This window comes from Bactrocera tryoni, unplaced genomic scaffold (genome assembly GCF_016617805.1).
Source record: "Bactrocera tryoni isolate S06 unplaced genomic scaffold, CSIRO_BtryS06_freeze2 scaffold_7, whole genome shotgun sequence".
NCBI lineage: Eukaryota > Metazoa > Arthropoda > Insecta > Diptera > Tephritidae > Bactrocera > Bactrocera tryoni.
Genome location: NW_024396366.1, coordinates 14,372,700 through 14,385,101, shown reverse-complemented (window position 1 = coordinate 14,385,101; position 12,402 = coordinate 14,372,700). Strand labels below are relative to the sequence as shown.

At 36.2% G+C, this 12,402-nt stretch overlaps 1 protein-coding gene across 1 annotated transcript in view; it reads right to left on the bottom strand.

Annotated features, from left to right (window-relative positions):
- Nucleotides 1–6,919, bottom strand: part of LOC120781425 (protein diaphanous) — an 86,961-nt gene extending 80,042 nt beyond the window's left edge. The window contains exon 1 of the mRNA XM_040113645.1: nt 6,591–6,919. Coding sequence (XP_039969579.1) covers nt 6,591–6,897 — 307 coding nt within the window. The 5' untranslated portion in view covers nt 6,898–6,919. The remainder of the gene's footprint in view (nt 1–6,590) is intronic.
- Between the last annotated feature and the right edge of the window lie 5,483 nt (nt 6,920–12,402).

Here is a 12,402-nt window from a genome sequence, read left to right as displayed (position 1 = left end):
TCAAGGGATTTTGAATCTTGTAGCAGTAAGTATTTGTTGAAACGGTATATATTTGCAGATATGTATGTGCACGTACTATATGTGGTATCAAGTACAACAATTTGTTGTAATTTCAAGAAATGTTTACCACAATTGCACACTAATATTTCAGTGCTCGCAGCTGTACATACGTATTTTCAAATCAAACTTGATATCTCGTAGAAGCACCGACTAATAAATTGTTACAGTTTACAAATGAAGAAAAAAATTATATATAATTATATTGATTTTTGAGCAAGATCAAAACAATAACGAAAGTAGTCAATTAAATTCTCTCTGAAATAATAAGGAACAACTTTTCTCAGGATTTCTTCAGCCTTCAAATCCAACAAATAATCTTGATCGAGTTCAAAATGAATTACTATTATACGAAAATGTTAACGAAGTAATGCACGACAATTTTGACGTTTTATAATGGTGGGAATCAAATAACCTTAAATTTCCGTTACCTTTTAAATTAGTAGTGCCTCGTCTGAGAGAATATTTTCAAATGCCAAAAATTTACTTTCTGAAAAGCGTTGTGCTATTGGGTCTAACCCTGTTACTGTAGGAAAAACCATGTTTTTACATACGAATACGTAAATTAATTAATTATTTCTAGAGTTTAAACTAATAAGAAACACATGTGCAACATTGAAAACGAATTTGATAATTATCTTTTCTAAATTTCTGAAGTCATTAATTCTTTAAATAAATTATTTTTAAGTTCAAAAAGACTGGTGAATGTTTTACAAATTTTTTTTAAATAAATGAATTATGCATATATTGTATATTTTTGTTAGATAAATGAATTGCTTCTTTTTTGTTTAAGCTTTTAATAGCGCAATTTTTTTAATTTATATGAGACTGAAGGGCTTTACATTTTATTTTTTAGTACAAGAATTATGTGTATATTTTTTTGTTGCACGAGTATAAGTGAATTTCTTTTTTATTTTATAGTTTAGAATACATAAAAATAAAAAATACATATGTATTCATGTATGGTATTTGATGCTTTTCATTATAATTTCATTTCATGATATGTATAAGTTTCTCGTTAGTCGATATAAAGAGACTCGTACGTCGCACGTACATATGTTTTTTGGTTTTCCCTAATGTTTTTTTTTTACGATTTATCGACAGCTTATTAGCATAATACATAGGTATATTTACACATGAGTTAATTGGACTGGAAATGAACGCGAATGTAACTAATAAAAATGTGATACTTTGGAACTAAAAGTTGCATGTATTTTGGGATTTAAAAAGAGTTTTTTTTCAATTGTTCCAAAGGACAGGTTTTAGTTCTAAAATATTTTTATTTTTTATAATATTTTGTTGAATCTATTAATCCCTAAATAAACTTCATGAAAAATTGCAATAAAATTGAATATTGGAAACATTTTTTTTATCCACATTCGCTATTTACATACTTCTTTCTAGTCGTGCAACTAGAATAACTCGAGTTAACAGTTGTTAATTCACACGAACATCATTCACTCAGCCAACATCCTTCTTGCACAGAATTAATTCACACCAACACAATGAAATGCTTTGGTAGACCAATTCTACAGAGAGTGGATCGTTACTTGTGAGAGTGCTATGAGTTGAGCGAACTCGTTGTTGTTCTCACTAATGAGACTCGGTCCTTATTTTACCCAAACATTAGAATTAATTTTTACGTTGTGTGAGTGAGTGCAAGTTGAAATTTTTGGACAGTGACTCAAAGTTTGTTTTTTGCGTATTCATGCAGCCCTTTAATTCACAGATAATTTCGCATATATTAGTTTCTATTAAAATGTCGGCGTTTTTTTGCGGTTGACGAGAACGAGTTATCATCACGTGTAAATTTTGTTAGTTTTCTATTCTTCTCACTAATGATAAAATTTAGCCCTTTTGTTATGAGAAAAATATTTTATGTGTTTAGCGGCTTTTTGTACTTTTGTTTGTATTCTTGATGGTTAAAATTTTCTGGGAGTCAATGTTTTTATTATTATAGAGATTTTCCGTAATTGAGGTTAGGGCAGAAAAAAATTGTTGGTTTGTTTAAGCTTAAGTCTTTTTTATTGAGTTTTTCTTTTATTTTTTGGGTGGGGGATCCCATAATAGCCTCCACCAGTAGGAGGGCCTTCGGCGTTTGGAAAAAAAATTTCTTAACAAATTTATAGATTTTCAATTTAAGTTTTTCACAGAATTATAAATTTTTTCAAAATTTTTATAAGCTTGGGAAAAAAAATAATGATATCGTTTTCAATGCTTGCTTTTTTTTAATTCCATTTATGTAAAAACTTTGTTGCATAATATCAAATGCAATCATACGTACTTTTAAAAAAGAGAAAAGGCAAACATTGTCCAGTTTTAGAGTTAACAGTAATTTTAAAAGTGAACGACATAGATCCAATCGTATTCAGTTTGCAAAACGCCACACTAGTTAGGGCAAAGCTGAAAATTAAAAAAAAAGCTTTGACATGCTTTGAGCTGAATGTAAAATTAATATGATAGGAAATGATGGTTGGACGTGAGAGACGATAAATGTACGTCCGCTTCACGACTAAGTCCTTCAAACCCCGTAGGTGAAATATACTGATTTGAAGGTGTTTCTCATAGTGTGGTGTAGGACCTATTTTTTGAATATAGGATAACACGGACTGCCATATGCGTCTTCCATATCTTCAATTTGGCAATTCCAACAAGACGGGGTCCAGAAACATTCTTCGAGTCTTGCAAGTCCAATCGTAAACTTATGAAAAATCAATAAGGAGCTCTAAGAGAAGCTTCAATAGGTTTGATATTCTGTTCCACAGAGCACGTGCCGTAGTCTATAAGATGTGCCTATAAGATGTATATTTGTATTATGCAATAAAGGGGACACTACAAAGTACCAACAATTTTTTCTATTAACTCCCTTAAAAAATATTTTTTTTATGTAAGATATTTTTATTATATTTTTTGGTCCTCGGAATTTTTTATTTGATCATTGTTTTTGCAATATTTATGATTTTTTTTTGTTTTTACAATATTTGGACTGTTGACAATAACATTTGATATAGAGTGAATAATAAAATATTCATTTTTAGTTAAATTTAAATTAGATTTATAATTTTTAGAACAGAAAATTTGTACTGTGAATGGAGGATGGAGTCATGTGTATAAGTTCACGCAGAAACGATTCTTTTACATATGACTCAAGCAGCTCACGACTTCCGGTCTTTGACCAAGTATCCTCTGGGTAGCCTAAGAACATCCGTTTGAAGGCGAGTTAAAGTGACAAGGCGAAACATCCCCTACATAGGGTTGTGCGTTGGGTTTGGGACCCGCCACGTAAAAAACACCCCAATGAAAAAGCAACAACAGCCTCGGATGAGAGACCCCCCTTTTGATGACGACCATGGCAAACGAAATAAGGACTACGAATTGAGGGCATGCACCTGGAATGTCCGGTCCCTTAATTGGGAAGGTGCCGCTGCCCAGCTGGTTGATGTCCTCGTAAAAATAAAGGCTGACATCACCGCCGTCCAAGAAATGCGATGAACGGGACAAGGACAGTGACGAGTAGGTTCTTGTGGCATTTACTACAGTGGCCATATAAAGGAGCCCAAGTTTGGTGTAGGATTCGTGGTGGGAGAGAGACTCCGTCGCCGAGTACTATCATTCAATGCGGTGAATGAACGTCTAGCCACAATCCGCATCAAAGCGAGGTTCTTCAACATATCGCGGATTTGCGCCCACGCCCCGACGGATGAGAAGGACGATGTGACCAAAGATGCCTTTTATGAGTGCTTGGAGCGCACTTCTGAGGGCTGCCCCAGCCACGATGTCAAAATCGTGCTTGGCGACTTTAACGCCAGGGTGGGCTAAGAAGGTATCTTTGGCACTATGGTCGGTAAATTCAGCCTCCACGAGGTAACATCCCCAAATGGGTTGAGGCTGATCGACTTCGCCGGGGCCCGAAATATGGCTATCTGTAGTACTAGATTCCGGCATAAGAAGAATCATCAGCTACCTGGCTGTCTTCGGATCGAAAAACTACCAACCAGATCGATCATGTTGTGATAGACGGAAGACACGTCTCCAGTGTTTTAGATGTGCGTGCGCTCCGAGGTCCTAACATCGACTCGGACCACTATCTTGTTGCAGCCAAGATTTGCACCCGCCTCTGTGCAGCAAAAAACGCACGCCAACAAACACAAGGAAGGTTCCACGTCGAAAAGCTGCAATCACAACAGACTGCCGAACGATTTTCTACTCGGCTTGCACTCCTGCTCTCTGAGAGCACTCATCAACAACTCGGTATAAGGGAACTGTGGGACGGCATTTCAAACTCCTTACGTACAGCTGCATCCGAAACCCTTGGTTTTCGGAAAGTGTAAAAGAACAGCTGGTACGACGAGGAGTGCCGTGTCGCAGCGGAGAGAAAACAGACTGCCTCGCAACGTTACAATAGACCACAACGCGTGCGGGATGGGATAGATACCTAGAGTTGAAGAGGGAAGCGAGACGCATTTGCAGACAGAAGAAGAAAGAGGCCAAAATGCGTGAGTACGGAGAGCTTGATAAGCTGGCCGACAGGGGTAATGCTCGAAAATTCTACGAAAAAAATGCGGCGGCTTACAGAAGGTTTCAAGACCGGAGCATACTCTTGTAGAACCCCCAAAGGTGATCTAGTTACCGATGCCCAGATCATACTTAGATTATGGAGGGAACACTTCTCCAGCCTGCTGAATGGCAGTGAACGCCCAACACCAGGAGAAGGATGACGATGGAGCAGACGTTCCATTACCCGACCATGGAGAAGTTCGAATAGCAATTGCACACCTGAAGAACAACAAAGCGGCAGGGGCCGACGGATTGCCGTCCGAGCTATTCAAAGACGGCGGCGAAGAACTGATAAGGAGCATGCATCAGCTTCTTTGTAAAATATGGTCGGACGAAAGCATGCCCAACGATTGGAATTTAAGTGTGCTATGCCCAATCCATAAAAAAGGAGATCCCACAATCTGCACCAACTACCGTGGAATTAGCCTCCTCAACATCGCATATAAGGTTCTATCGAGCGTATTGTGTGAAAAATTAAAGCCCACCGTCAATAAACTGATTGAACCTATCAGTGTGGCCTTAGACCTGGCAAATCAACAACCGATCAGATATTCACCATGCACCAAATCTTGGAAAAGACCCGTGAAAGGAGAATCGACACACACCACCTCTTCGTCGATTTCAAAGCTGCTTTCGACAGCACGAAAAGGAGCTGTCTTTATGCCGCGATGTCTGAATTTGGTATCCCCGCAAAACTAATACGGCTGTGTAAGCTGACGCTGAGCAACACGAAGAGCTCCGTCAGAATCGGGAAGGACCTCTCCGAGCCGTTCGATACCAAACGAGGTTTCAGACAAGGCGATTCCCTATCGTGTGACTTTTTCAACCTGCTTCTGGAGAAAATAGTTCGAGCTGCAGAACTTAGTAGAGAAGGTACCATCTTTTATAAGAGTGTACAGCTTTTGGCGTATGCTGATGATATTGATATCATCGGCCTTAACACCCGCGCCGTTAGTTCTGCTTTCTCCAGACTAGACAAGGAAGCAAAACAAATGGGTCTGGCAATGAACGAGGGCAAGACGAAATATCTCCTGTCATCAAACAAACAGTCGTCGCACTCGCGACTTGGCACTCACGTCACTGTTGACAGTCATAACTTTGAAGTTGTAGATAATTTCGTCTATCTTGGAACCAGCGTAAACACCAACAACAATGTCAGCCTAGAAATCCAACGTAGAATAGCTCTTGCCAACAGGTGTTACATCGGACTGAGTAGGCAATTGAGAAGCAAAGTCCTCTCTCGACAAACAAAAACCAAACTCTATAAGCCACTCATAATTCCCGTCTTGGACGATGTCAACAACTGATGAGTCGACGTTGCGAGTTTTCGAGAGTTCTGCGAAAGATTTATGGTCCTTTGCGCGTTGGCCACGGCGAATATCGCATTCGATGGAACGATGAGCTGTACGAGATTTACGACGACATTGACATAGTTCAGCGAATTAAAAGACAGTGGCTACGCTGGCTAGGTCATGTTGTCCGGATGAACGAAAGCACTCCAGCTCTGAAAGTATTCGACGCAGTACCCGCCGGGGGAAGCAGAGGAGAGGAAGACCTCCACTCCGTTGGAAGGACCAAGTGGAGAAGGACCTGGCTTCGCTTGGAATATCCAATTGGCGCCACGTAGCGAAAAGAAGAAACGACTGGCGCGCGGTTGTTTCGGCTATAATCGCGTAAGCGGTGTCTACGCCAATTAAGAAGAAGAAGATGCTTCTATATTTTTGACCGTAACTGTATATACTAATTTTCAGTACCCTTAATACAAATCTATGTAAATATACATATATACTTTACATTTCCCTTTATAAGAATAGCTTAAAAGAAAATATTTTGTGTAAGCATTTCTATTAATATCCTACCTATTAATTTTTTAAGTTCTCAACAATTTAAGTAGGTACATTTATGTACATATACTAATTTTCCTAATTTAAGCTTGGTACATATAATATAAATCATACCCTTAAGTAAAAACTTACCTTTTAGATGCATAAATACCATTTTGCGCTTTTCGGTAAGAGTTTTCTTTAGAAGTGGTTCACGTTTATCTTTAGGGATATTCATATCTTCCAGAATTTCCAAAAACTTCAAGTCTATTTCACTGTCATCCATCGTTCGAATATCATTTTCGAGCGCCTGAAGGTCAATACTTTCATTGTTATCAAATATATTTGATTTTATGGGCATAGTTGAATTATTACTGGTGTTTTTTATCTTTTGACGGCTGAACCATCCCTCAAACCAACCATCCGTTGTTCCTGTTCTTACTTTTTCTTGCTTTGACATATTTATTATTAACTAAAAAAAAATTAAATAGAAAAAAATTAAATAACTTGCTTACTTTAAAATATGTATTTTTGATAAGTAGCAATATAATTTTTTAAAATTTCTATAATGCTAACAAAATATGTGGACAAATGTGAAAACAAAAATTATTATTTATAATGCTGCTTTTTGATTTTTGCGTTTTTTGTTCGACTAATTGATATACCCCAGCGAAATAAATATAAAGCAACCACATTTTCTTCAATGAACAAACATAGGACATAATTACATTAAAATTTGTCTTGCAATTTACTATTTATGCTTTTAATTATAAAACAACCACCTAAATATATTTAATTTCTACCCAAATAGTCTCAGAGTACTTCGTGCAGCTGTTGGTGACCAGCAGATTGAGTTGATTCTGAGTTAATTTTTCTACAGGATAGCAGAAATTTATCGGTCGAAGAAGACTAAAGAGTTTTTGCAATTCTAAGGTACTTCCACTGGCCAGCTCTGAGCTCAGATCTAAAGCCAATAGAGAACCTTTAGTCCATGCTAATGGAGTTTTTCGCCATGGTCGCCAGTTTAATATATAAAAGAATTAAGGGGTTACATACCCAGTGAAAGGAAAAACATTGATACCACCTACATTCATTCGCTGATAAACTCCATGCCACGATATCTAGAAGCAGTTATGAACAATAATGGCGCACATCTCTTTAAGGGGTCTATATGGTAATCTAGCCTGTTTTTTTCTGAAATTTTTTTTATTAGAAATTTTTATCCTACCATAGAACTTTTTTCACATATCATGAGGTATATCGTGGAGTGTATAAACAAATTGTTTCGGAATTTTTTGACGACATCTGTCGGTGAATGAGAAGCGTTTTTTCACTGGCCGACACGATTTCTCATGTTTGAATCATCTCAAACACAAAAACCCAATTTATTCTTAAAAAGTACGTGAATGATTATCGTCCCTACTAGAATTATGAAAGAATGTTGGTAAATAAAAAAAGTAATTCACGTTTCACGTTTCACGGAAGAAAATATTTATTTAACAAATCAGCATCGTCTTTATTTTTGACTTCTGAAGACGACCGACTTCTGATCGTCACAGAGGTCCTCACGACCTTCTTGGAATCGCTTAAACCACTCATGCACATTACTACGGGAAAGGCACGGATCACCATAAACTTTTTTCATCATTTGAAATGTTTCAGTAAACGTTTTCCCAAATTTAAAACAAAATGTAATATTTGTTCTTTGCATTTTACGACTGATGACCAAAAGCGTGGAACGAAAAAGTTGGCTGGAAAGGTTATGACATATATATATATAATACATACTCAACGACTGATTGCTGAGCCAGTTATAATCTATTTCACTGCATATTTGGTTGCAGATCTTTTCTACTATTCCAAATAATTAGCAATTGTATTATTTTCGAGGAAGAATCTGTTTAAAATTGTACGCATATATTCAAATGATTCCTACAAACATGAATTTTTGAACAAATGCTTATGATTTGAAAGATATTTTTTTGTATTAATGAGTTATATTAAATTTTGACATAAAGAGATAAAAGGTATCCTATGTTTTTACTCTGGTTCTAAGCTACCTCCCCATCAATTTTCAGCCAAATCGGTTCAGCCGTTCTTGAGTTATAAATGGTGTAACTAACACAACTTTCTTTTATATATATAGATGTACTAAGTATTTTACACATTGAAGCGATCTACAGAAACTCCGCGATGGTATATGTCTATCTTTTATAGATATCCCACAATAACATTTTTTTTGTCATTTACTTTTTAAGACAAATAATGGCTAATTTTCGAAGCAATTTTAACCAATACAACATTAATACGTATTTAATGAAATACCTTAAATACATTGTTGATTTAATATAGATCTGTATGGCCCCTTACTGCATATGATATAATGAATATTTTCGAAGATATTACAGATTTAAAAATTGCGAAACGTTGGTAAAGGGCGGCCGGGGCGGCGGGAACGTGTCTATAATTAGCGCGTCGAAGGCCGCGGTTCTCCCTATAACACTTTGAATATAGCAGCGACCGGACACGTTTATTAACGCAGCCCTCTAACGAGGAATATTTAAACGGAAACAATTAAGTATATCCTCACCTAAAATGCAAAATAATGTATCATCAAAAAATTCAAAATGAGTATCTTATTGATTACGATTCACTACTTCAAATCACATTTGTCTAACATTTTCAAATATGAATCAGTTTTAACCAATATTAACATTTTTTCACTCTTGTTCCATTTTATTTCGTATTTCATTCACACCACTGTAAATTTTCAAAAATGTTGTTACGTTATTTTGCATTTTAGGTGACGATACGAGTGCAATTTCAAACTGATCCTTCTTCAAAAATAATACAATTGCTAAATATTTGGAATAGTAAAATGGAACTGCAACCAGACAGCAGTGCAATGGATTATAACTGGCGAAGTAATCAGTCGATGAATGCCAGCCGATTTTTTCGTCCTTTCACGCTTGAGGACCGGTTCATCATGTGCAGTCCACTAGAATGACTGTCGATTGGACACTCAGTATGACATAATGGATGGAGGACCCGCCCAGACTTTACTGTGGCTGACACATAGATAATACTACTACTACCATCTCTATGATTTCTATTTGTTAGATTATAACTATTAGTTCAGAAAAATGGATCATAAAGCATTTCGTGTGTTAATAAAGCATTGCTTTTTGGGGGAAAATACTGTTGCATTTAAGCTCTGCACCAGCGAAATCAACCGTTGAAAAGAGGTTGGCTAAAAAGAAGCGAAATGAGCACCGAGGAAATGACGGCCCAAAGACGCGAAAGCTATGTGCCAAGTGGGTGCCTCGATAGTTCACAATCTAACAAAAGCAACGAATTGCGAAGGGTTTGAGTGTTCTTTAAGGCAAAATTCCGATTTCTCTAGCACCGCGATCTGAAGGTACCGTTTGAAAGAGGAAGTCCTCCTGATTAAAAAATATATACGGTTATACAGTGCCACATATACGTATAAACGCACTCTTAGTTTTAATTTTGCTAACTTCGCTCTTTTTTTTGCATTGCACTAATTACAACAAATTCTCTCTCATATTATTTGTTAAACTAACGGAAATTCGTATTGAGTGGAAACCCTCACTTTTGTTGTTGTTGTTATATTTAAACCGTTACATTTTAAATCAAATAGCAAAAACAGGCACATATTCGTTTAAACGCATCTGATTAGAGTAGCCGACAACGTGTTTGTGATTAAAAATAAAAAAGTTTTTTCAATTAAATTGAAGATTGGTAAGTTTTCGTTTATTAAAGTGCAAAAAAGTTGTTATAATATTTTTTTTTTAAGGTTTTATTAAAATGCCAAAAGGCAGTTACTTAAACGACAGTGAAAAGGTCCAAATCAACCTGTACCACAAAGAAGGTTACTCAAATCGAGAGATTGGGCGAAGAATCGGGAGATCAGAGGCAGTTGTGCGCTCCTTTTTAAAAAAAGGTGAGAATTATGGCGTAAAAAAGCCCACGAAAGGCAATAAAAAACTAAATTCACGCCAAATAAACCAAATTAAAACGGAAGCCACAAAACATTTTTTGAACTCCACTCAAATTAAGGAGAAGTTGGTTTTACCGGTGACAACAAGGCACATTGCACACATTTTACGCATGTCACCTAACGTAAAATGGAAAAAACCGGTGTGCAAGCCTGTATTGAAGCCGCACCACAAACAAGCTCGGTTAGACTTCGCCAAAGAACACATGCAGTGGTCAATAGAGTGGGATAATGTTGTGTTTTCCGATGAAAAAAAGTTCAACCTGGATGGTCCAGACTCGTACAGTTGTTACTGGCATGACTTGCGTAACAATGACGTCCGTATGTCAAAGAGAAACTTTGGTGGTGGCAGCGTTATGGTGTGGGCTGCTTTCTCATCGAGAGGAAAAGCAAAAATTTGGTTTGTGCCGCCCAAAATGAACTCAAAAATATACACAGAATTGTTGGACGACGCTCTCATTTCATTTTTGGAAGATAAAATGGATGAAGATAGCATTTTTCAACAAGATAACGCTGCCATCCACGTCTCTAAAGAGTCTCTGAAATGGTTTGAAGAGCACAACATCTCTCTTATGAAATGGCCTGCATGCAGTCCAGATTTGAATCCAGTGGAGAACCTTTGGGGGCACATGTCGCGAAAAATCTACGCGCAAAAAGCTCAAGGACACCTCTTTAAAACAACACTTGAGCTCAAATTGGCTATTAAGGAGGCTTGGGAAGATTTGGACCGGACGCTGCTGCAAAATTTAGTGCACTCGATGCCAAACCGTATTTTTGAAGTTATAAATAAAAATGGAGGACCAATAATTATTAAAAATTAAATAAATGTAGCCTTATTAAAAATTAAGTTGATGCGTTTAAACGAATATGTGCCTGTTTTTGCTATTTGATTTAAAATGCAACGGTTTAAATATAACAACAACAACAAAAGTGGGGGTTTGCACTCAATACGAATTTCCGTTAGTTTAACAAATAATATGAGAGAGAATTTGTTGTAATTAGTGCAATGCAAAGAAAGAGAGAAGTTAGCAAAATTAAAACTAAGAGTGCGTTTATACGTATATGTGTCACTGTAGGTACCGCAAAGTTTACGAGATATTCGAATTTGAAGTTAAAAAATTCCCAAAATTCGAACATTTCAACAATCCATTTCACTACATTTAACACACTTTAATCACATTTTTCACTTCAAATTCATTTAATTAAACTGTAAACCTTTAAACAAATTCACAATTTACACTTTTTGCACGTTTTATAAACAAGAAATTTATATTTTAAAAATTACTTTTTACATTCGTAGTGAGCATCATTTATGTGCTAGCAATTATGAGGAAATGGAGTGCTGCCATATGATAATAAGCTAATATGAGCAATTTGTTGAAATTTCTCTTTTTCGCTATAATTCTTCTTTCTTTCTTTAGCAATCTACTTCTAATAAAAATAAGGGTGTATAAATTATATTTCAAATTAAAATGAACATAAACAATCTTTCCATGCATATGGATATTTTCGTAAGAACTAAGTAATATTAAATAATAATACAGTGGTACCTCGATTCTTCTAACTAAAAAATATTTTACATTATGTACTCAGTACTTGCGACATCCAAACAATTTGACCGCGATACTTGCGACAAAACCTTGTTGATTTTGGTAACGGTTCTTTAGTTTGAATGCATTTCTGAGAAGTTCTGTTTTTTTCGATCATGAAATCTTATAACTCTTACGCATATGCGTTTCGGGAGATTTGAATCACTTTAAACTGACGTTTTGTGTAGCGCGGTTTCATAATGGAAAGGAAAAAATTTACTAACAATAAAAGAGAAAGTTGACATTTTAAAGAAACTAAGAGCAAGATATTCTGTAGTTTTCAAGTTCAAGTTAATGCAACAAAACCCACTAAAATAAACCCCTATCCCATTCATCTCTAGTAGACACATATGTGATG